The 27,500-nt window shown below is 50.5% G+C and overlaps 3 protein-coding genes across 6 annotated transcripts in view; 2 read left to right on the top strand and 1 right to left on the bottom strand.

Moving 5' to 3' along the window:
- gcc2 (GRIP and coiled-coil domain containing 2) overlaps positions 1-451 on the top strand; it is a 12,621-nt gene extending 12,170 nt beyond the window's left edge. For both annotated transcript variants that reach the window (XM_073912332.1, XM_073912331.1), the window contains exon 23: positions 1-451. This exon is cut by the window's left edge and continues 230 nt beyond it. The gene's annotated coding sequence lies outside the window, so the exon portion shown is untranslated.
- A 1,193-nt stretch (positions 452-1,644) lies between these two features.
- lims2 (LIM and senescent cell antigen-like domains 2) lies at positions 1,645-7,380 on the top strand. Of its 2 annotated transcripts, none has more exons than NM_001020670.2 (11): positions 1,645-1,836; positions 3,282-3,441; positions 3,558-3,624; positions 3,698-3,818; positions 3,896-4,042; positions 4,277-4,427; positions 4,568-4,660; positions 4,769-4,817; positions 4,909-4,984; positions 6,936-7,078; positions 7,249-7,380. In NM_001020670.2, the coding sequence occupies exons 1-10, from the start codon at positions 1,703-1,705 to the stop codon at positions 7,069-7,071; spliced, it is 1,134 nt and encodes a 377-aa protein (NP_001018506.2). In that variant the 5' UTR covers positions 1,645-1,702; the 3' UTR covers positions 7,072-7,078; positions 7,249-7,380. The 2 variants fall into 2 exon arrangements, with proteins under 2 accessions (NP_001018506.2, XP_073768022.1); XM_073911921.1 differs by having other exon boundaries at positions 1,685-2,005; positions 2,216-3,441.
- A 282-nt stretch (positions 7,381-7,662) lies between these two features.
- The window catches only part of ranbp2 (RAN binding protein 2), a 23,897-nt gene continuing 4,059 nt past the window's right edge, over positions 7,663-27,500 (bottom strand). Inside the window, exons 7-30 of one of the 2 annotated variants that reach the window (XM_073912329.1) lie at positions 27,236-27,431; positions 26,652-26,946; positions 24,244-24,425; positions 23,858-24,024; positions 23,647-23,770; positions 22,967-23,128; positions 21,911-22,048; positions 21,617-21,748; positions 21,286-21,489; positions 21,131-21,214; positions 20,522-20,642; positions 20,257-20,351; positions 15,413-19,751; positions 15,066-15,143; positions 12,950-13,141; positions 12,806-12,865; positions 12,474-12,646; positions 12,242-12,401; positions 12,028-12,171; positions 11,742-11,828; positions 9,431-9,582; positions 8,919-9,192; positions 8,350-8,684; positions 7,663-8,200 (exon numbers count right to left, since the gene is read on the bottom strand). In XM_073912329.1, coding sequence (XP_073768430.1) covers positions 7,895-8,200; positions 8,350-8,684; positions 8,919-9,192; positions 9,431-9,582; positions 11,742-11,828; positions 12,028-12,171; positions 12,242-12,401; positions 12,474-12,646; positions 12,806-12,865; positions 12,950-13,141; positions 15,066-15,143; positions 15,413-19,751; positions 20,257-20,351; positions 20,522-20,642; positions 21,131-21,214; positions 21,286-21,489; positions 21,617-21,748; positions 21,911-22,048; positions 22,967-23,128; positions 23,647-23,770; positions 23,858-24,024; positions 24,244-24,425; positions 26,652-26,946; positions 27,236-27,431 — 8,200 coding nt within the window. In that variant the 3' untranslated portion in view covers positions 7,663-7,894. The remainder of the gene's footprint in view (positions 8,201-8,349; positions 8,685-8,918; positions 9,193-9,430; positions 9,583-11,741; positions 11,829-12,027; positions 12,172-12,241; positions 12,402-12,473; positions 12,647-12,805; positions 12,866-12,949; positions 13,142-15,065; positions 15,144-15,412; positions 19,752-20,256; positions 20,352-20,521; positions 20,643-21,130; positions 21,215-21,285; positions 21,490-21,616; positions 21,749-21,910; positions 22,049-22,966; positions 23,129-23,646; positions 23,771-23,857; positions 24,025-24,243; positions 24,426-26,651; positions 26,947-27,235; positions 27,432-27,500) is intronic. The other variant, XM_073912330.1, reaches the window with a different exon arrangement.

Genomic DNA, 27,500 nt, shown 5'->3' with positions numbered 1-27,500 from the left:
TGTGTAAATAAGAGCGTCAGTCACACACACACACACACACACACACACACACGAGTGTCTCTGGGCCTTGTTTTCTGCTGTTTTATTAATGCAGGATTGAGCATAATGTGTGTGTGTGTGTGTGTGTGTGTGTGTGTGTGTCTGTAATCCTCATCTGCAGCTTCAATGAATGTGTGTAAATAAGAGCGTCAGTCACACACACACACACACACACACACACACGAGTGTCTGTCAGAGAATATATTACTCAGAGTGTGTTCTGTTTCTCCTCTTTGGAGTGTGTGTTGCTGGTTGTTGTTCTGTAAGTGTGTCCTGATGTGTGTATGTGTGTGTGTGTATGTGTGTGTGTGTGTGTGTTGATTAATGATGTTTTATCTGGAGCTCAGTGCAGATGTGTGTGAGAATGGACCAATCACTGCGCAGAACACACTAATAAACTGTCTTCACTGCTGCTGCTGTCTCGGTCTCCTCTGTATGAGTGTGTTAATGACAGACTCAGACATCAGTGTATTCAGTACTGCTGTATAGTGTGTAGGAGCAGAGTGTGTGTGAAGGGTTTGCTGATCTTACACACTGACAGTAAGAACAGGCTGAGGAGAGAGACTGGGAGAACACAGGGACATTACACCAATGAGTTTAAGATGGAGCCAAACAAAGCATCAAGGGATGAGCACTACAGAGTGTGCACTACAACAACTTCCTGTAGAGAAGCAGTCAGACTGCCCCAGTGTCCATGAGAGGGCGCTGTGTCCCTGCTGTTCTGCATCCTCTATAGCAGGAGCTCCCAAACTTTTCAGCCCGCGACCCCCAAAATGACGATGCCAGCCCCAATATCCTCTGAGGTTGTTCTGGATGCAGCGGTGTAAATGCTGTTGTGTTGCTGTCTCCAGGTGATGAACTCTTAAATGGAGGCAGGTCAAAAGTAAATAAACAGTAAAGGAAATCAAAATGAGCGCTGTAATTGACCGGGCGGTTGTGTAAAGGCAAAGCTATAAAAATGTTTTGCAAATATACATAATTTTAAAAAAATATATAAATATTTTAGGGTTTTTTTTTTGCACTTTTTTGTTTGTAAATTGTATTTTTATTTCCAAACAATTAATTTTCACTGTAATTTTAGGAGATTTGCATTTATTTTCTGCTCACTCTATTTTTTGTTTGCAAAACTATTTTATTTTGCAAGTAAATATGACCCTACACTGACTCCACACACCCCTGCTGGACACATCAGGAACTGCAGCACTCACTTACTCGGCCTCCTCAGACATATGTAGAGCAAAATTCTCTCTCTCTCACACACACACACACACCAGCTGTGAGAGAGCACACTGGTGTCTCCACTGTACTGACTATATTCTCTCTCCAAACCCTCACACTGATCAGCCCTTTTCCTCACAGAGACCAGAAACATGTCCTCATGCGCTCAAAATATACTGCTATTGCTATACTTGTGGGGAGTAGCAGGAGCTCCACATGAGCAGCTGCAGAGGGGTTATTTACAGACCCAGAGGAATGCTGTGTGTGTGTGTGTGTGTGTGTGTGTGTGTGTGTGTGTGTGTGTGTGTGTGTGTGTGTGTGTGTGTGTGTGTGTGTGTGTGTGTGTGTGTGTGTGTGTCTATCCTGAATTTAGCAGTAAGAGGCGGAGCGTCTCTCTCTGTATGTCTCCATCCGCTGGTCCAGTGTCAGTCTTTGGGTCTCCATGATGGAAGCAGAAGCAGAAGCTCCAGAGCTGGACGTCGACGGCCTCCAGCAGAACCAGACCGCAGGAGAACCCGAGGTTCCCAAACGCAGCGATGTCAAAGTCTACAAGGAGTTCTGCGACTTCTACGTGCGCTAGTGAGTCTCTTATTTCTCTTCAGTGTTCATCAGCGCGGCGTGAGCTCAGTTCTCCCGGAGACTCAGTGAAGCTGCACGTTCTCCATGGTTCAGGCCACTGGTGGAGCTTCAGCAGTGAACAGGAGTCCATGTTCTGCTCAGACATGAAGGAACACTTGAACAGCGCACTGTAACACACTGTAACACACACACACTGTAACATACTGTAACACACTGTAACACACACACACTGTAACTCACACACACACTGTAACACACTGTAACACACACTAACTCAGCGCTGCTGTGTGTTTCAGCAGTATATTGAGCTCGTGTGTAGAGCTGCGGTGCGGTGCTCTCTCTCTCTCTCTCTCTCTCTCTCTCTCTGTGTCTCCTTCAGCTGGATGTAGAGCCTCTTGACCTCCACTCAGTCTACAGGAGTCGGCAGCAGACGTCACTCATTCATCTCTGACTCCAGACTTCAGTCTTTTCGCTCTGCTTCAGTAGTCTTGCTCAGATCTGCTGCTCAGTCGCTGGTTCAGAGAGGTGTGTGTGCTGTCCTGAACAGAAACAGCGGCGCTCTGAGGTCAGACACACACCACATCACGTCTGCAGCTCTATTATTAACATGAGAGGAGGTGCAAACGCTCATCTGCCTCCAGCGTCTTCTGTTCTACAGTCATTAGCTGTTCATAACGCAGCACAGAGGTCTTAGAAAGACAGCGAGATGATCCTCATCCTGCACCTGCAGCCGCTAAGAGTCACTCCTGCACTGTAGAGTCGGGTGGACACAACCTCACACCGGCCCTTTCCCAACAGCAGGACCCAGTCCAGAACTGAGGAGTCTCTCTCAGGTGGAGGAGCACGAGCTGACCTCAAGACTGAACCCTGCTGTCCATCTGTGGATCACACAAGACCAGCTTTAAACAGCAAAGGGAACACCTGTGTGTGTGTGTGTGTGTGTAGTGGCTCTCAGACTGGGCTGGTTATAGACCCGTGTTGTAGACCTGTAGACAGGTGGGTTCCCCCAAACCCAGACTTCCCATCAAGAAGAGGGGGTCAACTGTGTTCAGAGACCAGTTGATCAAACCCATGATTGCTTACTGTTTGGACAGCAGCAGGAGTCAGGTGTCAGCCAGGAGAGACACGATGGGAGGGAAACACCCAACACATTCACCCAGAGCCACAGAAAGAGGAGCTGAGGGCATGTCCATCTAATCCCTCGCTCACTTGATGAACACACTTCACCATGGCATTGGGGATTCCCCTGAGGGAACAAGGGAGGGAAAGTTAACTAGTGAGGGTCTTAAAGTGGACTGGAACACAGCCTGGGTATAACTGGAGCAGGCAGGGTGATGAGGGAGTCTGGTGCCCCCTGCTGTAGAGGAGGAACCAGCTCCTGCTCAATGGTGCAAGCAGGAGAACATCACCAGTGTGTGTGTGTGTGTGTGTGTGTGTGTCCTCAGCAACATGACGAACGCGCTGGCGAACGCAGTGTGTGAGCGCTGTAAGAGCAGCTTCAGCCCCACAGAGAAGATGGTGAACAGTAATGGAGAGCTGTACCACGAGCAGTGCTTCACCTGCGCACAGTGCTTCCAGCAGCTCATCCAGGGGCTGTTCTACGAGGTAACACACACACACACGCACACGCGCACACACACGCACACACACACACACACACACACAGATTACTCTGTTGTCCTGATGTATGTGCGTCTTGTGTTCCCGCTGGTGTTGTGCAGTTTGAGGGCAGGAAATACTGTGAGCACGACTTCCAGATGCTGTTCGCCCCCTGCTGCCATCAGTGTGGTGAGTAGAGCAGACGATGATGAAGGAGGAGCAGAGGAGGAGGATGATGAACCAGTGAATGGTGTGTGTGCAGGTGAGTTTGTGGTGGGTCGGGTCATCAAGGCTATGAACAGCAGCTGGCACCCGGACTGCTTCTGCTGCGAGGTGTGTGAGGCGGTGCTGGCTGATGTGGGCTTCGTGAAGAGCGGCGGCCGGTGAGTGTGTGTGTGTGTGTGTGTGTGTGAGTGCGTGTGTGCGCTGCAGTCTCCGCTGACCCCTCTCTCCTCCACAGACCCCTGTGCCGCTCCTGCCACAGCCGTCAGAAGGCTCTCTCTCTGGGCAAACACGTCTGCCAGAAGTGCCTGTGTGTGGTGGAGGAGCCGCTGATGTACCGGAGCGACCCGTACCACCCCGACCACTTCAACTGCAGCCACTGCGGGTCTGTGTGTGTGTGTGTGTATTGGTGTATCGTGCTGCTGATCTCCTGTGTGTGTGTGTGTGTGTGTGTGTGTGTATTGGTGTATCGTGCTGCTGATCTCCTGTGTGTGTGTGTGTGTGTGTGTGTGTATTGGTGTATCGTGCTGCTGATCTCCTGTGTGTGTGTGTGTGTGTGTGTGTGTATTGGTGTATCGTGCTGCTGATCTCCTGTGTGTGTGTGTGTGTGCTCCTCCAGGAAGGAGCTGACAGCAGATGCGCGTGAGCTGAAGGGGGAGCTCTACTGTCTGCCCTGTCATGATAAGCTGGGCGTCCCCATCTGTGGAGCCTGCAGGAGACCAGTGGAGGGACGAGTGGTCAACGCCATGGGGAAACAGTGGCACGTGGAGGTACACACACACACACACACGCACACGCACGCACACACAGGACTGACTGACCCTTTATTCATCATTTAAGTGTGTGAAGCTGCTCTCTTTGTGTTTATGCATGCGTGTGTGTGTGTGTGTGTCTCTGTGTGTGTTTGCAGCACTTTGTGTGTGTAAAGTGTGAGAAGCCGTTCCTCGGCCATCGGCATTACGAGCGTAAGGGACTGGCGTACTGCGAGACTCACTATAACCAGGTATCAGAGCTCAGCTCATAACACACACACACACACACACACACACACACACACACACATTATAACACTGCAGTGACGGTGTGTGTGTGTGTTTCTGGTTCTCCACAGCTCTTCGGGGACGTCTGCTTTCAGTGTAACCGTGTGATCGAGGGTGACGGTGAGTTGCATTTACACTGAGTGTGTGTGTGTGTGTGTACCTGCTGACACTCAGACGCGTGCGTGTGTGTGTGTGTGTGTGTGTGTTTCAGTGGTGTCCGCGCTCAACAAGGCCTGGTGTGTCCGCTGCTTCAGCTGCTCCACCTGCACCTCCAGGCTCACACTCAAGTGCGTATCTGCCCTCACTAGTGCACTACACAGAGGAAACTACAGCTGCATCTGAAAGCACACACTTCTACACTATACAGTGGGACCGCCGAGCCTTGTGGTAGCCCACAGTGTTCTGTTGATCTGTGTGACGCCTCCTCATTAACACACACACACTGATAACGCTCGGATCAGACCTGAACCAGGCCAGAGCAGTTCCTGCCACACCAGCATCATCTCAAAGCCTGTCAAGCAGAATATGATGATGGACCGAGTCAAACGCAGCACTGAGGTCCAGTAACACTGACGGAAACGCAGGGCAGTGTAGTGTAGGGATGAGCTTATCATGCAGGCCCGTCCACTGCGCTGCTGCTTCTAGTGTCTCTGATAGAAACGGCAGGTGGGAAACGGGTCTATGATCGCCTGATTCTGTGATCAAGAGGTTTTTCACTCATACATATTGCTTCAGCTTAGTTCCTTCATTCATCAGGGGTCGCCACAGTGGAATGAACCACCAACTATTCCAGCATATGTTTTACATGGCCACAATCCATCACTGGGAAACACCAATATACACTCATTCACACACACACACACACACACACACACACACACACATAACCCTAACACATTCTCTCTCACACACACACACTCATACACTACGGCCAGTGTAGTTGATCAGTTCCCCTATAGTGCATGTGTTTGGACTGTGGAGGAAACCGGAGCACCCGGAGGAAACCCACACCAACACGGGGAGAACATGCAAACTCCACACAGAAACACCAACTGACCCAGCCGAGACTCAAACCAGTGACCTTCTTGCTGTGAGGTCAGAGTGCTGTGCACTGAGCCGCCGTGCCGCTGCTGCTGTGTTTTTAATAAGACGCTTAATGACAGCTGGTTTAACAGTTTTCAGGATGGGTCCTAAATTCAAGGATGAGTTGAAAACGTCAGGAACAGGTTCAGAAACGTGTGAGAACTGTTTTAATGATGTGGTGGGTTCAGGTTGTTGATTTGGAGGAGTTGACCAGTGTGGACAGTTCCTCCTCTCCTACTGCTGTGATCGGGACGCTGCAGGAGACTGATGGAGCTTACTCCTCTCTGATATCATCAGTCCTGCATGTGGACGATCATGTAGTCATCACTGCTGTGTTGAGCAACGCATGCTGATGCTTCATCTTCAGGCAGACTGGCCTCTGTGTTGAACAGGAGTGTACTCTCTTTAAAGACCAGACCTGTACTGTTGATTTCTCCATTGCCCGGCTGCTGTCTGTAAGGCGCGTGTGTGCTCATGTGTCATGTAATGGAGCAGCTGTGTCTAACGCTCTATTAAGGACAGAGTGGAGAGCTTCAGTTGCAGCGTCGAGCTCTTCTGGACTGCTGTGGAGATGAGGAAGATCAGGCAGATTACTGATGAAGTGATCTCCAGTGCTAGCGCTGATCCCTCTGCCATATTCATGAACAGAAGAGGATTCTGTAGAGCTGTCAGTGCTCAATAAACCAGATTAAACCGTGATCTGTTGACATCGCTCTGCTGCACAACATACCATGTGCTGATATGAGGTGTAGACATGCGGTTTCACTCCATCACAGCTGAGTGTGTGTAGGAAGGCCAGACTTAAAGTATCTTCTTCATCATCTACATGAATATTAACATCACCAACAACCAAACTAGATTTCAGATGAGAGATCAGCTGATTCTCTTGTAGTCGGTGTGCTGTCCTGCAGGCCTGAATACAGCTGCCAGTCCACATGTAGATGGAGATGTGTGGTGTACACAGCAGCAGTGGTGGTGGTGTTGACTACATCAGTGTAGAGCGAGTGTGTCTGAAGCAGATCACTGACGGACACTATAGACGTCACCATAACATGAAGCAACACCTCCACCTTTACATGTAGAGTCTTAGCGGGATATCTCCCTCATGAGTGCTCTGTGTGTGTGTGTGTGTGTGTGTGTGTGTGTGTGTTTTAGGGATAAGTTTGTGGAGATCGACCTGAAACCCGTCTGTAAACACTGCTATGAGCGAATGCCGGACGAGCTGAAGAGACGCCTGAGCCGAGAGCAAGAGTCCAGAGACAAGAGGAAGAGGAGACCCATGTGCCTGTGAGGACAAGGTCAGTACACGTACACACACACACACACACACACCTGATCAGCACTGAAACTAAATAATGCTGAAACTGAATAATAATTCTGAATATTGATCTGCTCTGTGTGTGTGTGTGTGTGTGTGTGTGTGTGTGTGTGTGTGTGTGTGTGTTTCGTTCACTGTGTTTGTTTGCAGGAAACGCCGGCTGAATAATCCAGCAGTTGACTGTGCTGATGACTGAAGCCCAGCGATGAACATCTACTGTGTGTGTGTGTGTGTGTTACTGTAATCTTCTTGATCCAGCACAGAATAAATCAGTGTAAAGCAGCAGTGGTCCAGTCTTCTGTCACCCGTGCGCTGTGCTGGTTTACCAGCTGAGCTCCTCCAGAGTGTGTGTGTGTCAGAAACGAATGTGCTCCACACACACACGACCCTGAAATACACACATTATTTTAGGATTTTCCTGCTTTAAACAGATGTAAAGCGCTGCTGGTGTGTGTTTATGTGTGTGTGTGTGTGTGTATATGTGTGTGTGTGTGTGTGTGTGTGTGTGTGTGCGCAGGAGACTCAACTTGCCTGATTAACACAGCATCAGAGAAAAGAGGAGCAGAAGGTTAATCTGATCATGTGTGTGTGTGTGTGTGTCTACAGAAGAGTGTATGAGCTTCATCAGCAAACACACACGCACACACACCTTCACACGTTTATTTAAAGAAAAAATAAGAATATTTCAATAGGAAAAGTGATGCAAAAACAGGCCATTGAAATCAACGTCCACCTCTACATGACAGGTACGGGGGTGTGTGTGTGTGTGTGTGTGTGTGTGTGTGTGTGTGTGTGGTCAGAGCTGTCCGCAGTGGTGTATGGTGATGGTGTGTGTGGGTTTGCCCTCTTTGGTGCCCATCTCTGCCAGTCTCCTGAGCACCTGCATGCCATCGGTGACGAAGCCGAAGGCGACGTGTTTGTAGTCCAGGTGCTCCGCCTTGCGCAGCGTGAGGAAGAACTGCGAGCTGTTGGAGTCTCTGCCGCGATTGGCCATGGAGAGCAGCCCTGGACCCGTGTGCCGCACCTCGAAGCTCTCATCCTCAAACGCATGACCATAGATGGAGCGCCCGCCGGTGCCGTCCTGATGCGTGATGTCCCCACCCTGCACACACACACACACACAACCCATCAGAAACACACACACATAAAACTAAAGTGTGAGTGTGTGTGTGTGTGAGTGAGTGTGAGTGTGAGAGTGTGAGTGTGAGAGTGTGTGTGTGTGTGTGTGTGTGTGTGCGTGTGTGTGCTGACCTGACACATGAAGTCGGGGATGATCCTGTGGAATATGGACCCGCTGTAGCCGAAGCCCTTCTCCCCGGTGCACAGCGCACGGAAGTTCTCTGCAGTTTTGGGCACGATGTGTGCGAACAGCTCCATGACGATCCTGCCGGCGTCCTCTCCGTCCACACACACATCGAAGAACACGCGTGGGTTTGACTCTCGCGACAGCGTCTCCGCTAGCGACACCTGCGCACTGTCCGCCTGCGACACACACCGCTGACAGTCCTCAAACACACGGCGGAAGCTCTGCGCCAGATCTGCAGACTTAAACTTCACTGCCAGCTGCTCCACCTTCCCATCACCCTCTGGAGGACACACACACACACACACACACACACACACACACACACACACACACACACACACACACACACACACACACACACACACACACACACACACACACACACACACACACACACACACACACACACACACACACACACACACACACACACACACACACACACACACGAGTGTGAGGAAACAATCTAGAGTAAGTGACTGTAGTGTGTGTGTGTGTGTGTGTGTGTGTGTACCGGCGTAGTCGGTGGCGGTCCAGACGAGAGCGTTGGCGCTGGAGTTCATGTGTGTGAGGGTGATGCCGCTGCTGATGGTATGGTTGGCGCACACCTTCAGCACCTGCTCTCTCCTCATCAGCAGCCTGTAGCTCTTCTTCTGCGGGTGGAACAGGATCTTCAGCTCGCCCACGCCGCGCTCCTTCCACTGCTGCAGATCTCGATCCCATCGGTACAGACGACACCGCTCCTTAAACAGGATCTCCTCATCCTCCTCGCCCGAACGCACCTCCACCTGCGGGAGACACACACACACACACACACACACACACACACACACACACACACACACACACACACACACACACACACACACACACACACACACACTCGTCATAACATAGGTCTCTGTGCTTGATGCATCTTCTTCTGTTCGCCTCCAGGTGCTCGTGACCGCTCTGGAGTTCAGCATAACAACATTTCAGCATGTGACAGCTGTCCATCACAGAGAGAACAGCAGTGCTCATCTGTACCTCTGGCAGAGAAACGATGGGCTCGAAGTGGATCTCGTCACTGTGGGGAGCTTCATCATCATCACCCTCATCATCATCATCTCTGTGTGTTTCAGCACGTGCTGCAGCTCCAAACACTGCTGCGCCCGCATTTGACCAGCTGAAGTTTTCATCTGCAGGAACACACACACACACACACACACACACACACACACACACACACACACACACACACACACACACACACACACACACACACACACACACACACACACACACACACACACACACACACACACACACACACACACGTCAACAGTGCTCCTGCTGAATCCTAAGATTGAATCTCAGCTCGTGGACGTTTCCCAAACCCAAACCCCTCCATCTCTACATCACTTCCTGTCATTCCACTGTGCCGTCTACATGCTCTTCTCCCGGTGGGGAACCCTCGGGTGCTCGAGAACCGCTGCGTTACACTCGAGACATCAGCAGCTGACCAGACAACAGCTTCCCTTTGAGGAGAGTAGGCCAATACACACAGCGCTGGCCATTCTGTCTGTAGCTGCTGTTCTCTCCACATACCTATGAAGAGCCCTTAGCAGTCAACAGAGCTAAAGGCAGCACTGTCTTAAGACAGAGGAGCTTCAACCCAACGCCATCTAGTGGTCCAAATGGGTGTTGAGAAAGAGCCTCCAGGACAGCTGACAAATCTCTCAACAGCACCATCCTCTGCTCCCTTTATGAAATGACTTAAAGGAGGCCGACTGGCAGGTTGATTAACGCTGATGTGAGAGGCAGGAATAGCTGCTGAATAGAGCAAGCCTTCCCTTATTAACTAACCCTGTACAACACAACAGCTCCCTCACTGAACACCGGAGAGAGACTGTAGGACTCTGTTCAGAGCATTTGTCCAAGACTCACTCATGACTGTAAAGTGTGCGAGTGGATGAGGGTCTAGTGCTCTGTGTAGTGTGTTTGACTGATGAAGGCAGCCCTGCGGCTCTCGGGTTCCACCATTCCCTGGTCAGGCCCAGAGCGGTGTCTGTGTGAGGATGATAAGGGCTGGCCTGACAGCAGATGATCTATCTCTGTAACCCAGGGCCTGGTCGGCCAGCACCGTCCTATCAGTGCCAGTCTGACTACAGTGGGGGAGATTAAGCTCAGAGGAGGGAATGCATGAAGGAGGACATCTGGCCAAGGCTGGGCTAGAGCATCCACACCCAACAGTGCATCGACTTCTTTTAGAGAAGCGAACTCTGGGAATTTTCCTGTGAGGTGAAGAGATCTACTGTACCCTGACTGTACCTCTCCCAGATCTGCCTCACCACTGAGGATACAGTTTCCATTCCTGATACAGGAGGTTTCCGCTGGTCAGTAAACCCTCTCCCCTGTTCAACAGCCCTGGAAGAGGAGTCTCTCTGATGGGCAACAGCCTTGCAAATGAAGGGAGCATGTGTCTACCTGTACTCTGACGTAAGCAACCACTGTGGTGTTGTATGCAGTGGTGTTGTATTTACTCTAGCTGATGAGGGTGCGGTAGTTGCCTGTGTGGTAAACAGAGTTCAAAGGTTTCATCTTCTTGTTTTTCTGAGGGTGCTAGTTTCCCACATCTTCTCTACTTAATGCTCTCTCACCTGACACAGCTCAGCCAGTCACCCCAACTACTGACAGTAAACTTAAAGCATTTAGCGGGAACACTGACTGCGCCTCTGATAGATGGATGCTGCAAGTGGTTCCATCTTGCCATCTAAAACAATCTAGAAGGCAGGAGTAGAGCGCAGATTCGGAAGCTAGGTTGAACAGGTCGTAACCTTTTCCCACTGTAAACGTCCCATTCAGCTCCCTCCGTCTATAGGGCCATGGGCCTCTTGCAGGATACCGTCTGTTGAAAGGCAGAGTCACCTGCACCAGAGAGTCTCGACTGTGGGACCAGGAAAGCAGAATGGTCTTCCTCATCCTCAGATGGAATTGACCCATCACTCAGTTCTTTGTCCTCTGCTAGTGGAATGACCCAGGATTGGGCCTCACATGTCAGATCTTACTCTCAGCTGTCATTTTCACTGTCACTGAGACACAGTTAGTGCATGTTCGTGGGTCTGCGAGTGACGTTGGTTGTTTCGGGCTCATACACGATGCACACGGCATCAGGGACACAACCTCGACATGGCTGAGTGTAAAGGTAATCAAAAGACTCATCACAACATGCCAGCCGGCTGCACTCAGACACAGGGCTGCATGAGCAGGACACACACGCAGAACACACACTATTATGCAGTCTCCAAGCGAGGCTGTTCTCACTGCTCAACACTGCGAATCAGGTAAACAGGCTCACCTTTCTTCCCGAACGCGAACTCTCCTGAGGTCTTGGCCAGATCTGCGAATGAGAATGGGCTTGCAGTTGCAGATCCAAAGAAGATACCTGCCGAAACACAAAAACACAACTCTAACACACACAGCTGACCCCTAGCATAGGCTGGCTGCTCTGAGCCGCCGCTCGACAGGTCAACGCATCGGTGAACACTGCACACACATTTACACAGACCACGAGTTTAAAGAAGAGATTGTGTAACTACTACACATGAACACGATAAGCATGCAGTGCCGGGTCAGTGCTGTACCTGAGGGCTCAGTGGTGGAGCTGGGGTCAGCGGGGGTCAATGATGTACCTGAGGGCTCAGCTGAAGAGCTGGGGTCAGCGGGGGTCAATGATGTACCTGAGGGGTCAGCTGAAGAGCTGGGGTCAGTGGGAGTCAGCACTGTACCTGAGGGGTCAGAAGGGGTTAGTGTTGTACCTGAATGGTCAGCAAAGGAGCTGGAAGAACAATGCTGTACCTGAGGGATCAGCGGGGGTCAGATGTGCGGTGTCTGCACTGAAGCTGCTCTCACTGCTCCTCTTAGTAGACAGGTCAATCGGAGAGCTGCGGTCAGTCTTCTGGAGCTCCATGGTGCTACTGCTGGCCACTGATGCATCATGGGATGGATCCAGCCTGACCTGCTGACACAAACACACAGATGAGCAAGAGAAGCAGCAGCAGGGTCAGTGTGGTGAACGAGCAGCTCTCACCTGCGTTTGTGTCAGTGTGTCCGCCTGTGTGTGTGTGCTGCTGTCCTCTGCCCGCTCGGGCTCCAGGTCCGAGTCACTGCTGACGCCGCACAGGAATGTAGGAGGGAGGAGGAGACGCCTGGCCCTCTGCTCCTCATCTGCAGATGCTCGCTTCTCCCATACCAGCACACACTCTGCAGGAGCACAGAGAGAGACACACAGACGAAAACACATGATCACTCTCACAGATGCTCACAGGAAAGGTCAAGGTCTTGAAGATATTAACAGATATTAATTAGCAAAAATTAAAAAGTCTGTTCTAGTGTCAATGCCCTGCAGCAGAGGTGTGTTACCGTGATCATCTTCATACAGCTGTCCCTGAAGACTCCTCACAGCGCTCTCGAAATCTTCATCTGCGGGACGAGCAGAGAGAAACACTGATGAGTTCAGCATGCTTTAGTCACTTGCTGAGCTGCAACACACACAGCAGATATTACCGTCCTCCTCCTCCTCGCTGGTGTATCCGGGACGGTTCTTATAGCAGAAGAAGGTGTGCGGCAGAAGCAGTGAGGCCGCCAGATCTGCCTGTTCTCTTGTTGGCTGGCGCTCGAAGATCACCTCCAGATCATCATCATCATCATCATCATTATACAAGTCCTGCACGCTCTTCTGCTTCAGTGAAGGACAGGCTGAACACACACACACACACAAACACACACACACACACACACACAAACACACACACACACACACACAAACACACACACACAAAGAGCAAGTCTGTGTGAGGCAGGCAGTGGAAACCTAACACAAACACTGAACCACACTTAAACTACGGACGCACCGAAAAGACAATCCAGGGCCTTTAACTGGTCTAAAGTTAATTACACTGATTTGACAAACACAAGTCTATAAAAGAACCACGTTTTATCGACAGTGGGATAAAATCAGACCGTGAATCTACTTAAACCAGGGGTGTCCAAACTCAGTCCTGGAGGGCCAATGTCCTGCTGAGTTTAGCTCCAACTTGCTTCAACACACCTGCCCAGGTGTTTCTAGTATATCTAGTAAAAGCTTGATTGACTGCTTCAGGTGTGTTTGATTAGGGTTAGAGCTAATCTCTCCAGGACACCGGCCCTCCAGGACTGAGTGTGGACACCCCTGACTTAGACGGAACCCAGTGGTACAGGAGTGAAGAACAGGACAGCCACAGATCTCCACCGTACACTCAGATCAGTTCATCCTTTCTCTGCTGTGCTGCTCTTTAATCTGTTTATAATAGTGAAACCCTCCCCAAACCCAATCTGCAGGGGAAATGTGAGATGTGCAAAATCTACACCAATGATGCGGATGAGCAGGTTTAGTTGATGGAGTCTCTGCACAACATGCAGATCAACAACACACTGTTAGATGTTAGAGGACTGAACACACATCCACAAGCCCACACTCACACACAGAGTTTAGAGCCGTGTCCACTGCATAGGTGCACTACTGAGAGCGGAAGCACACCTTTAGTGTAATGAACTCTCTGCTCCTCGAGGCCAGTGGTGAAGTCAGAAAGACTATACGGAGGGGTGTTTGCGCAGCTCTAACTCATACAGCTGTGTGTTACCCTTTACAGTCTGATCCCTGTAGTACTAATAGGAGAAATACTGCAGCGCTATTTATGCATCTGTATTCCTGTATTTTGTAAATCCCCATGTGGGTCGTAATTGTTTCTCTGGGGTGCGTAAGAGATGTTCAGCATCTACAGGGGTGATTTGGTGATTTTAAAGCGGTTTAAATGCAGAATGTCTGTTCTCTCATCGCCTACAAAATAAATCACTGGCCAAATTACCTTCTGTTTTTCTGGACACACACTGATGTTGTGTGGTGATTTAATTGCCAGGTGAGTCTCGCAGTACGGTTGCACTTTGCAGCAATTTGCATTAAGAAAAAGTGGTGCAAAAATCATGTGCATTGAAAATTACACTACCGAAGAGCTAGAAAGTACAGATTACTGACCGTTATCTGAGCTTCCACAAAACCCTTTCATTTACTAAAAGAGATTTTTATGCTTGACTGATGTGATAATCGGGCTTAGTGAAAAAAGTTAAGGCAAACTCGCTCGCCTTGTTTACTGTTGGCTGCTAGGTCACTATAACACTGATGGAAACGCACCTAATTCACATTTGGGATTTTCAGGTTTCATTTCCCGCTTTCGGGACTACAATCCACACAACATTATCTTCAAACAAAAATGCTGAAGAGATTTTTCCTTTACAGACGCCTCATGAGAAAAAACTGGCATCTGAACAGGGCTAAAGGTGGTTAAGAGTAAGCACAAACACTGAAATCTTAGATATTAGATCTCATCTGCGGGCTAAAACAGCTCTATTCATCACAGAAAACCACAACGGAAGACTCAATCCAGGAAAACTGCAACAACACAGACCAAAAGACAGCTCAGAGTTCACCTGCAGCAGACAGGAGACCCTCACTGCTGAAACCCACTGGAGTCTCACACACACGGCTCATTGTTATTCATGCAGACGTCTGGACTGGGCCAGAGAAACACTAAGGTTAACACTCAGACCCGCTCATGCTAAACACCTCCAGCTTTACCACAAATACCTTGGGCTTCAAACTGGGCATCTGATGTGCAGGTCCAAAATGCCATAGGATTATCTTTGAAAAGCCTAAAATCCAAACCTAAAGAAAGACTTGGGTTTATGTTCTTGAAGATCTTGCATTTATCTCAGGAACTGAGCCAAAGGTGAAACCATACAACAGATGGGAAGATGAGGATAGTTCTTTTCCTTTTGGCAAAAACACATAAACAAACTCTGCCACTTTTAGAGTGAACTTGATTAGAGTTATCTATAACTAAAACAGCATGATCGTGGCCCTTTGGCAGAATGGGTGGACACCCCTGATCTAAACCAAGAGATTTGAGTAATGGGTTATAGAATACGACTTACTTTTGGTTGGTAAGCTGAAAGGAGTGCCAGCCTGGCTGGAGGTCACTGCAGAGGTCTTCAGTCTGGATTCTCCACTGTCCTCATCTGCTGTCCGGACAGGAGAAACCGCAGAATTCTCTTTTGGGCTGCCAAAGATCTTCTGCACAGAGTCTGAGCCAAACACAAACTTGGGTGGAGAGACCACAGTCTTGCTGACCGGAGTGGAAAACTCTGCTGGGGGCGTCCGCTCAGGTTTTGGACTGCTATGCTCTGGAAGTCCGGAAGGCTCTTTAGTGGTCTCCTCCAGCACAGCCACAGCCGCCTGGCCGCAGATCGACTCTTGGATGAAGGACGCTTCTCGGGCAGATCGTGGGTTCAGCAGAGTGTCTCTGTCCAGTGCAGTCTTGGCCTCTTCAAAGACGTCTCTGAAAATGCTGGCAGTGTCCTGCAGTTTGAAGCGCACCGCCAGCTGCTCCACTTTACCCTGCCCTTCAGCAAAGTCAAAGGCACTCCAGATCCAGGCCTTCTCCGCGCCCTTCATGGGCTCCAGCTTCATGCTTGAGTCGATCCAGTGATTTGCACACAGTTTGAGCACCTGGTCTCGTCTCATCACAAGCCTGACGCGCTTTGTTTCGTAGTGTTGAAGTATTTTAAGGTCTCCTATACCTCTCTCCTTCCACTGACTAAGAGTTTTGTCGTATCGGTATAATTTGGCACGGTGACTAAACAGCACCTGCTCGTCCTCCTCTCCGGTCGAGACCTCGACCAGGTCAGGCATGGGTACCACCGGCTCGAAGTACTGTCCATCCCGCTCCTCCTCCTGAGAGGTGTCCTGCTCGTCATCTGTGCCCACTGATGCCTGACTCTGGTTCAGCTTACACGGAGACTTGGAGGGGCTGAGAATAGGCTGAAAGCTGAAACTGAAGCCTGTGGTCGATTCGCCAAAGCGGAATAAACTCTTAGCGACTGTGTCCGGCTGCACAGAAGCATCACTTGCTGAGGGTTTAGTGTAGCTTTTCAGCGCTCCCTCCCGCAGATCATAATTATCCCATTCTAATGCAGTGCTGGTAGTCTCCGAGTCCAGCTTGACGATAACTGAAGAGGTGCTGTCCGCCGTAACACTACTCTCTTCCTCCTTGCTCTGGGGAGTCAAGAATGATTTGAGGTCCTTGAGACCAGATTTCATTTCTTCAGCTTTCTGTATAAGGTGAGCCGTCCTGCCAGTGTTGACCAGCTTGTGAGGCGTCTGTAAAGGAATATCCAAAAGCAGCCGCTGACACTCCTCAAACCTTTGCTTAAACTCTTCAGCAAGCTCCGGCGTCTTGAATTTTGCAGCAAGTTGCTCTAATCTTGCATCTCCATCTGAAAAATCGCTGGCCAACCACATCCAGGCCCGATCGGATCCTGCAAGTGGCTTCAGGTTCATGGTGGTGGTGATCCAGTGGTTGGCGCACACCTTCAGCACCTGCTCTCTCCGCATGAGCACTCGCAGTTTCCCATTCTGGTTGTTTTTCAGCAGTTTAAGGTTGCCAACTCCTCTCTCTTTCCACTGACTCGTCTCTGGATCAAATCTGAAGAGTTTGACCCGTTGCGAATACAGGATTTTCTCATCTTCTTCCCCTGTGACCAGATCAACCTTATCCGGCATCTGAACGACAGGTTCAAACTGAATATCATCATTCTCCTCTGTTCTGTACATTTCGTCCTCTTGATCGGCGGAGGTATCTGGTTTAGGAAGCACTGTGAAGAGCTGCTGGCCGGCCCCTGCAAAGCCTCTGAAAGAGGGATCCTGCTGGCCGAACTGAAAACCTTCCTTAGAGGACTTGGCCAGGTCTGCAAAGCTGAAGGTGTCGGCCTTTCCGCTAATGAGAGGATTATCATCATGAGCGCTGGTGTCTGCAGAATCATCTGAGGAACTCTGGATGGCTTCTTTCTCCTTCTCTTTGTGAAGTTCTGCAATATTTTTGAGGAGGTCAGATGCGGAGCTAGTTTGTGGCTGTGTGTCGGATGCCTTCGTCTGAGGTTCAGTAATGCCAAACTTAAATCCTTCACCAGGTGCTGGCATTGAGAATGAGAAATTAGAGCTGCTTGATGATTTATCAGCTTGAGTGGAGGAGGACGCAAACTTAAAGCCCTCTGAAGAGGATTTTTCTGTACTTGTGCCAAACTGAAATGCAGGGCCTGCAGTGAAGCTGCTCTTAAAGCCGGTGGCGGCAGGCTGGCTGCTAGAACTGCCAAAACTGAAGCTGAAAGTGGAGCTGGACGGTGCTGATGAGGTCTTGCTCTTCATGTTGGGGTTCGCCGTCTGACATGAAACACAGTGGCTAGATTCGCCTTCATTTCTCACCAGGCAGGCGTCACAGTCCCACTGCCCAGCTTTCTTTCCAAACATAGCTGCTAACCCAGTCTTCGGTGTGCTGCAGGGGGTATTGCAGGAAACACATTCAGTGGCGGACGCATCGTTCCTCACCAAGCAGCAGTCACAGTCCCATTGACCATCTTTCTTGGCAAACTGAGAACCGAACCCAGGGGTCAAGGAGAATGCTGGTGTCGGGGAAACTTTGGTGTTTTGCTTAGTATCTGCAGGTATGCTCTTCTTATCAGTCTGAGAGGCAAAGCCAAGTGGGGTCACTGCGGCATTACTTGACCCAAAACTAAAAGAAGCTGGTATTTGAGATCCAAATGCTGAGCCTTTTGTGCTGCCATCTGTGAAGGAAGTGCTTTTGGCAGAATCTGCAGGAAGTCCAAAAGAGAAGACTTTGGCAGGGGGAGCCAGCGACACGGAGCTCTTGATTTGCTCCGCAGGTTTGCCTTTAGCTGAAGGTGCCGGGCTGCTGCAGGCCACACACGCTACAGAGGCAGGAGAGTTCCGGACACAGCACGTCTCGCAGTCCCATTCACCATCCTTCTTGGAAAACCGGATCTTAAGTTCTGACTCTTTAGATGCAACCAGAGGCTTCGGCAATGCTGAGCTCTTGATTTGCTCCGCAGGTTTGCCTTTAGCTGAAGGTGCCGGGCTGCCGCAGGCTACACACACTGCAGATGCAGGAGCGTTCCGGACACAGCACGTCTCGCAGTCCCATTCACCTTCCTTCTTGGAAAACCGGATCTTAAGATCTGACTCTTTAGATGCAATCGGAGGCTTTAGCAATTCACTTGTCTTTTCCAGCAGTGGGCCTTGTGCAGAAATAAATTTCTGAGCCTCCTCAAATTTCACTTTAAACAGTGCTGCATCATCTGCCGTTTTAAAGCGAATGGCCAACTGCTCGGTCTTTGGCATTTCATCTGCATAATCCATGGCGTACCACACCCAGGACTTGTCGGACCCAGCATTGGGTTTTAGGGCCATGTCTGCAGTGATATAGTGATTAGCGCAGATTTTGAGGACCTGCTCCCTCCTCATCAGCAGGCGAACTTTCCCAGATGTTTTGTGCTTCAGGATCTTGATGCTGCCTATCCCTCTCTCCTTCCACTCTTTAGTGTCTGCGTCGAACCGGAACAGCTTTGCTCTCTTGCAGAACATTTCCTCTTCCTCCTCTTCGCCGGTTTTCACATCCACCTTGTCAGGCAGAGGCACGATGGGCTCGAAGTGAGGGCCGTCCTCGTCCTCCTCCACATGTGTGCTGTCGTTATCACTGTCTCCGCTTTTCTCCTCAGCAGCGCCCAGCACTGGTTTGGCTCCACTTGTAAAGCTAAATGGGTCAGTGTTGCCAAAAATATTCATTTTGCTCTGAGAACCATCAGTGAATGAAAATCCTGTGGCGTTTTTACTCCCAAAGGTGAAGACTCCGGTCTGCTCATGGCTCTGCTTTGGCTCTGACGGTCCATCTGTTTTGGGAGGAATATCTGAGGTCAGCAGGCCCAGCAGGCTCTCGCTGTTTTTCCTCTGGGAGGAGGAGAATGTGAAGTCGCCATCATTGGACTTGAAATTGGAGTTGAACTTGAACGCAGTCGAGGTTGTAGTGGTGGATGTTGATGGAGCCACAATGACGCCCCCAAAGTGTGGAACCTTGGAGACTTCAGGAGTGAACTGCGGCCCGAGGCTGGTCCGGGCCTCCGTCTTGCTCTCGCTGCTCCTAGACGGCTGCATAGACGCTGCAGCGTTGGGCTTGGTGAAGTATCCTGGCTCAGGTAATGTAGGATTGACGGTAGGCTGAGGAACGCTGTGGGCGTAATACTCTTCGCTGTACGGGGACAGTAGAGACGTGGCTGGAGACTCAAAGCGAATGGGCGCACCGAACACCTGCTCCTGAGGGTACATGCAGGCCGGTGTGGACTGCAGCGGCGGAGTATGTGTTTGCTGCTGGTAGCTGTACATGTGTTGCTGTGGAGGAAGACGGTTCATCCCGTACACCGGACCCTGCGGAGGAACACAAACAATCACTGTGAGTCCTCAGATCCTTTTCCTAATTACAATAAACAACCCTCTACACTGGTAATCAATCAATCACGTATGTAAACATGCTGGGCCTACTGGAAGTGTATTGATAGCCGATAAATAATAATTGGTTAGACAGAAAGTGTCGAGTCTTTTAAGAAGTCAGTAGCTGGCCTGCAGTGAACGGTCATTCCTGTTTATATAAAGTGTTACTGGAGGCTGAGCACAAGTCTTACAAATAAATCATATACGGGTTTATGCTTTCATGAACACATGTTTCCTTCAGGAGCGCCGGGAACAACACTCTAAAGTTTTACATTTCCATTGGCTAGAGTTGATGTATTAATCATCCGCATCCTGATCAGACTGAGTGAACGCAGGCAGTGCGATTAATATTTAGGAGAACAGCAGATGATCTGAAGTAGTGACCTGAAGTAGTGGTCACAGGCGTGTAGAGGGTTGCACACAGCTGTAAACGCTGCATTACCTTTGTGGGAGTGACGTTTGCAGCAGGGCGAAGAAGATACTGAGAGTTATACGCCGGAGACTGGCTGTAGTACCCAGAGGGACCTGTGGTAGAGACTGAGAGAAAAGGGGGAAGAGAATGAGTTCCTTCAGTCTGGTGTTCATGCAAAAGCGTGAGTTTGAATAAGCACAGCTCACAGTGTGTGTGTGTGTGTGTGTGTGTGTGTGTGTGTGTGTGAATACTGAAACTGAGCAGATCTGAGACTCAGGGTGTATGCAGGACTGACCGGTTAGAGGAACGCCGTGGAAGGTCTGTGCCGCAGGAAACCCCTCTGTGTTCTCTGGATATATGCGGTATGAGGAGCCGGTGCTGTCGGCGGGGTTCTGCCGCAGGTCATGAACCTCATTCTGCAGCAGAAAAACACGAGATATTACAGACATTACATATATCATTATCACAGCTGCACTCACTCACTCACTCACTCACTCACTCACTCACTCACTCACTCACTCACTCACTCACTCACTCACTCACTCACTCACTCACTCACTCACTCACTCACTCACGCAGTATTCAGCTCAGCCACTGCATCTGATTTATGCCATTTGAACAGCATTATTTAATGAACTCTCGAAACTCGGAGAGTAACTGTTATCATTATTATTATCATTATTGCTGTGAGATAAACTGTGAGCATCTGTTATTAGGGAGAAATTCTCAATCAATGTTTTTTTTTTATTCTGTGGGAAAAACGAGCCTCTGCATCATTACTAGCACTGCAGAACTCTGTAGTGTGTGTGTGTGTCTGTTAGTGGGTATGAGTTCATATGAGTATGTGTGTGTGTGTGTGTGTGTGTTCTAGAAGCAGCAGTACTCAGGTGAGCTGTACACTGACCTTCAGGGCCTCCACCTGCTGGCACAGCATCTGCAGCAGAGACTTCTGGTCCTCGGCCCAGTGCGGAGGCGTCTTGGGGGAGAACTGCAGACACAGGGGAGTGTGAGTAACCCAGCAGAACAATAACCCAGCAGATTAACCCAGCCCAGACTCACGGTGGGTCTCCTGGCGGGCGATGCGGAGCTCTTGGCTGGGGAGGGAGTGCCGAGTGCGTGCTGGGCTTCAGCGGGCCGGCCAGGGCTGGAGGTGCGGGGGAACTCCACCTGCTGCGGCTCCACCTGCTGCTCCACTCCATCCTCCTCCAGCTGCTGAGACACCTCCTTCAGCAGATCCAGCACCTCCTCCATTCCCACCGGCAGCTGCAGTACAACACACACACACACACTCGGTTCAGAGGTCAGCTCACACACACAACTAAGAGGTCAGCTGTGTGTGTGTGTGTGTGTGTGTGTGTGTGTGTGTGTGTTTGTGTGTGTGTGTGTGTACCCTCTCCATGTCCTCTGTGCTGGCCTGGCAAATCTTCATCAGGTATTTCTGGAACTGCAGCAGGAAGTTGGTGCAGCGGCCCTGTGTTTCTTCCAAGCCGTTTCCTGCTTCCTCCACCAGCCGCTGGTAGATCTGCACACACACAAACAGCACCATCATCATCATCATCAGTAGAAACACACTGATGTAACAGTTGAACAAAACACAGAATGTTGTGTGTGTGTGTGTGTGTGTGTGTGTGTGTGTGTGTGTGTGTTTGAGGGGGCAGAGCCGGTCAGACACAGGTAAGCTCACCTTGGCCAGCTGCCAGTCAGAGCCCACAGTGTTGATCTGCTCCAGCTGAGCGATGGCCTCCTCTGTGCTACCCTCAATGTCCAGCAGGACGGCAGCGCTGAGACTGACCTCCTGCTGCAGCGCACACACCTCAGCAGCCTGAAGAACACACACACAGCATTGGAGACAGTGTGTGAGCAGCTGCTGTGTGAGCAGTGCTTCTTATATGTGTGAAGGACCCGTACGGCTTCACTCTTACTTCTCTTCGAGTGAGAATGAAGTCGACCGCAGCCACACCAGACCATAGCAGAGACACAAGTCTGATAAAGGGGATCCGCACCGAACCGCTCAATGGAGAAGAGGCATTACAGCCAGTTTCCACTGAGAGGTAGAGTGCGGGTCACCTTTATCAGGCTTGCGTTTCCACTGCCAAAAGGGTACTCTTATAGTGTGTGTGGTGTACGACAAAGTTTCAGACGATTTTTTTTACCAGAGGAATGATCACGAGCAGGTTATTAATATGAGCTCAAGAATTTCCTTATTTCTAACACAGACGTGCAGCGAGCTCTCTGAGGAACGTGAAGCCGCTCACACTTTTAGAAGAGCCTGTGAACAACAACAGGACACGGCAGATTCTGCTCTTGGCTTTGTGGCTGTTCATCAAGACGACGACAAGGATTGTCTGATCTCAGGTCGACCGTGGCTTGTTATTATATGTATATATTATTATGCTGTAATGTCTCTGCTGTGTATTTAAAAATGCCGCTTCCTTTGTTTTCATTCTCCTGCTTCAGCGAGTGAATATTCTCTGTAAACCAATAGCGTTCAGCTGTGCTTCAAGCTCCGCCTTTTGGTACTCTTTGTGTCATGCCAGTACCCTTTGCAATGGGTGACCAAAAAATGGTATGGTACAGTTCGCTTTTGGATACCTTTTAACAGTGGAAACGGCCATATAAGTGCACCGAATCGTCCCTTACCACTCAATGGAAACGGGTCATAAGAATCAATCTCACACACACACACACACACACACACACACACACACACACACACACACACACACACACACACACACACCTGTATGTCTCTGCTCCTGAAGTGTGGGAACAGCGGCTCCAGAGGCTCTGGGATGCTGCGCTTGTTGCAGATTTTCTCCAGCAGGGGGAGCAGCAGCTTCCAGTAGTGCACACTGCGGCCCGCATAATCCCTCTGCTCATAGTAGGAGTTAGTGCGCTCGCCCTGATGAACACACACACACACACACACACACACAGCTGATGGAGAGCGACTGGGATGGACAATATGGACTTACAACTTACAACCACATCATTTTCTGGTCCTCCTTCTGATCTTAATTACTGATATAAATTCATATTCACTGAGATGAAACAGTGACCTGTACCTCCAGAGAAAAACACTTGTACATATTTATAATGGTAAAAGAAAAGTGTTGAACCCTTCTTGCATAACCAAACACACCGCAGCAGATGACCAAGCTCAAACACAGCAGATGTGGTCAGGAATACACTACAATAAGAGTTCCAGACCTCAGTGAACCCTGCAATACTATCATTTCTCTCTCATTCATACAGGACACTAGAGGGCGCCGTCACGCATACCCTCCACATGTAGATTACTGCAGAACAGACATCAGCCTCACTGCAGGACAGCACAGAGGACGGACCACATAAACAGATCAAACATGCAGACAACACACACACTTGTGGCGTTAATATCAGAGTTATTATCAGACGTACCGCTGCAGCCAGATGCCGAGCCCAGTGGACGAGCAGTGCCGGCTGGAGCCCGTGCTTCTCTGCGCCTCGTAACATTCCTAGCCCATGCTGAACTACCATTCGCAGCTTAGCAGAGGAGCCCGGCCTGCGGGAACACACACAGCAGAGTCAATACACACACACAACACACTGGCACACACATACACACTCTCTAGCCTGCGGCCGTACTCACTGCGCCCTCTTGTGGATGAGGTTGTATACGGCGTCCCACCATTCCCTCTGCCTGGCGGTGGACAGCAGCTTCATCAGCGGAAGCGGCAGACAGCGGGGCGCAGACGACACACACTCACACTCCTGCAGCTGCGCCTCACAGGTGAACACCACACCGCTTACAAACACCTGCGCACACACACACACACACACACAGTAGAAGTTATGTCTAAGTTAGACTCTGCCAGATGTGCTCAGTGGAGACATCATGACTGTAAAGGATGATCATGCTGAAGTGACCCCTGATGGAGACACTGCTGGATGAGAAGCTGAGCTGAGCGTTTCTGTCATGTGCTCTGTCTGTGTACTGCTGGACAGGTAGAGCAGTGTTAGCTGTATTTGACACACCTCTAAGTCCAGCAGGCAGAGGGACTCGGGGGCGCTGGTGTCCAGTTTGGAGGTCTCCAGAGGCAGGCGCGGGAACAGGAGCTTCAACCACTGCTGCAGGTCAACAGTCTGCTCCATCAGCCTCCACTGCAGAGCCAACCATACCAGCTGCTGGAGGTCCCCTGCACACTGCTGCACACACCCTGAGGAGAGAGAGAGAGTGAACACACACACACACACACACACACACACACACACTCTCCAGCTCAGCATTCAACACAATAATCCCACATCAGCTCACTGATAAGCTCAACCTGCTGGGCCTTAAAGCCTCCTTCTGCAACTGGATCCCAGACTTTACAACTGGAGACCTCAGTCAGTGCGCGAGGCCACCACACCTAAAGCAGTCCCTCACGGAGCTCAGGTGTACAACAGGTGTACCGCAGGGCTGTGTGCTCGGCCCGCTGCTCTCCACACCGCTGCTGACCCACCACTGCACTGACGGGTTCAGCTCAGACCAGCATCAGGTGTGCTGACGACACAGTGGAAGGTCTCATTAGCAACATTGGTGAAACGCTTTAAAGAGAGCAACTACAGAGTGACACTAACAACTGCTCAGTGTGGGAAAGACAGAGGAGGCTGCGATGGACGTCAGGAGGAGCTCTATCAACCCACTGAGCCTCGAGTGGAAGAGTCAGCAGCACTATGCTCACGGAGCTCCACATCTCAGAGCATCTCCAACACCATCTTGCTCCAAAATGGCACAACAACACTTGCACTTTCACAACCAGCTGAAAAGTGTTTCCCTCCACCCGTCCCCACCACTTTCTACAGAGCAAACCTTGAGAGTGTGCTGACCCGCTGCATCACCGTCTGGTGCAGGAACTGTTCCCTTCACAGTGCCCCAGCAAATCCAAGTGCAAACCTAAAAGGTCTTTGGTGACAGGTCAGACCTGCTAAGACATTGAGGAGCCTCACCCTGGAGTCAGGCCTGGGGTTGGGGCTTGTATGAGAGCACCTGGTGGCCAGGTTTTCTCTAACAAAACCTGCCTTGGCTCAGCCTGAAGGAGTGATGAGGGATCATCTTACTGTAAGGATTGTGAAACAGGCAGTGTTCAAACGTCAGGACCATTACAACCTGATTATCAGGCACAGGAACGGGCTCTTGGGGCATGAAATGTCACCTCACTTGAAGGTAAGAAGCCCAAGCTAGTGCAGGAGGTTGAACGGTAATGACTAGAGATAGTCGAGCCCACCTCCACACACAGCTTGGGCTCGGGAACTAAACTTCTTGAGAAGGGCTGGAATTCTGTGGAGTTGCCCACGATGAGAGGCGCTGGGATGGTGAGGGCTTGCTTTCAGCTTTCCCACTTTGTCACCATGTGTTAGAGTTTGCCCCAGTGAAGAAGAGGGTCGCCTCCCTGTGCCTTTGGGTCAGGGATAGGTCTCTCTCTGTAGTTTGTGCCTATAGGCCGAACACCAGTGCAGAGTGCCCAGCCTTCTTGAAGTCCTTGGGAGGAGTGCTGGAAGGTGCTCAGACAGCAGTTCCAGAAAGACACTGTTTACAGCAGAAGTGGGGAGCTGTCGACCTCGACTGCAGATGTTGTTGGACGGTGGAAGGAATACTGTGCGGATCTCCTCAATATCACAGCAGAAGCAGAGACTGGGTGGAAGGATGGATTCACACATTACCCAAGCTGAGGTCACTGGGGTAGTCTGCAAGCTCCGCAGTGGCAAAGCGACAGGTGGATGACATGCAACCTGTGCATCTCAAGTCTCTGGATATTGTGGGGCTGTCTTGGCTGACACGGCTCTACAATATCACACAAAGGTTGGGGACAGTACCTCTGAACTGGGCATCTGTGGTGGTAGTTCTTATTTTAAAAAGAGGGACGGGCGGGTGAATTCCAACTATAGGGGGATCACACTCCACAGCCTTCACCAAGGGAAGAGTGGACCATGAGTCTGACAGGCGGGTCAGTGCAGTGGCAGCAGTAATGCCGTGTATGTACCGCTCCGTTGTGGTAAAGAAAGAACTGTGCTGGAAGGCAAAGCTCCTGGTTTACCAACACCTTCTACATTCCTACTCTCACTCCTGCCCTCGCGACCGGCCCGGATAAGCAGAAGAAAATTATGAAGGAATGTTCTGATGTAAAAGTCCCTCTATACTCCGCCTTGGCTAATGTGTATAGTTTAGTATTTATAGTACATGTATAGTTAGTAGAGTTAGATCAGCGCTCGGGTATGTTCGTTATGTGCAGGTTAAAATAGCTCTTGTGTCCAGGGTTGTGTTCATACTTATGATTGTTTATTTAAGTAGCACCGTGGTGTATATATAACGATATAGCTCAACTTGACTGACAGACACACACTCACACTAACTCACGCTCGCACAGACACAGCGACACACACACACTCTGCTGTCGTACCTCTGTCCACCTGGGCCAGGTGCTGTGCGCTGGGCGGGTGTGGGCTGGTGATGTGTGTGTGGTCGCTGCAGAGGAAGGTGTGCTGGTGGTCTGCGGTGTTGAAGAGTGTGTCCAGCAGCCGGACGGGGACGCTGCGGTTCCCGAAATTCTCCAACAGGTTTTCCAGCAGCTGCTCCGGCTCCGCATGCAGGTTCAGCAGCATGTGTCCCGCATGACTCTGACGCTCACAGCACAGCAGCTGCAGGGGCCCCGGGGCCGCATCACCCTGCAGGAGCCGCCCTCTGGGTCTGGGGGCCTGCGGAGAACAGCACATCAGGAGGAGCTGAGTGAGTGAGTGTGTGTGTGTGTGTGTGTGTGTGTGTGTGTGTGTGTGAGAGAGAGAAAGATCAAGAGAGAGTGTGAGTCTGTGTGTCAGTGAGTGTGAGAGAGTGTGTGTGTCTATCTGTATGTATGCATGCATGTGAGATCAAGTGTGTGTGCATGCATGTCTATATATATATATATATATATATATATGAGTGTTTGTGTGCACACAAGTTTCTGTGTATATACCGGCGTGCGTGCGTGTGTGTGTGTGCGCGCACCTGATATGCCACCAGGTAACACAGTGCAGCCAGATCCTGCACCGCTCTCCACTGCAGCTCCCTCTGCTCAGCCCTCTTCAGCAGCAGTGTGCCGGCGCTCAGGTACAGCTGCGCACGCATCTCCAAAAACACCTCCGCCAGCTCATCCTGCGTGTTCAGCGCTGTGTTCTTCAGCGTCTGCAGCGCATGGTCAAAACTACACACACAAACAAACACACACACACACACACACACACACACACACACACACACACAGAGTTTTGTT

The sequence above is a fragment of the Danio rerio genome, chromosome 9, assembly GCF_049306965.1.
Source record: "Danio rerio strain Tuebingen ecotype United States chromosome 9, GRCz12tu, whole genome shotgun sequence".
Lineage (NCBI taxonomy): Eukaryota > Metazoa > Chordata > Actinopteri > Cypriniformes > Danionidae > Danio > Danio rerio.
The sequence above is the reverse complement of the archived record's forward strand: the minus strand, read 5'-3'. Positions and strand labels throughout refer to the sequence as shown.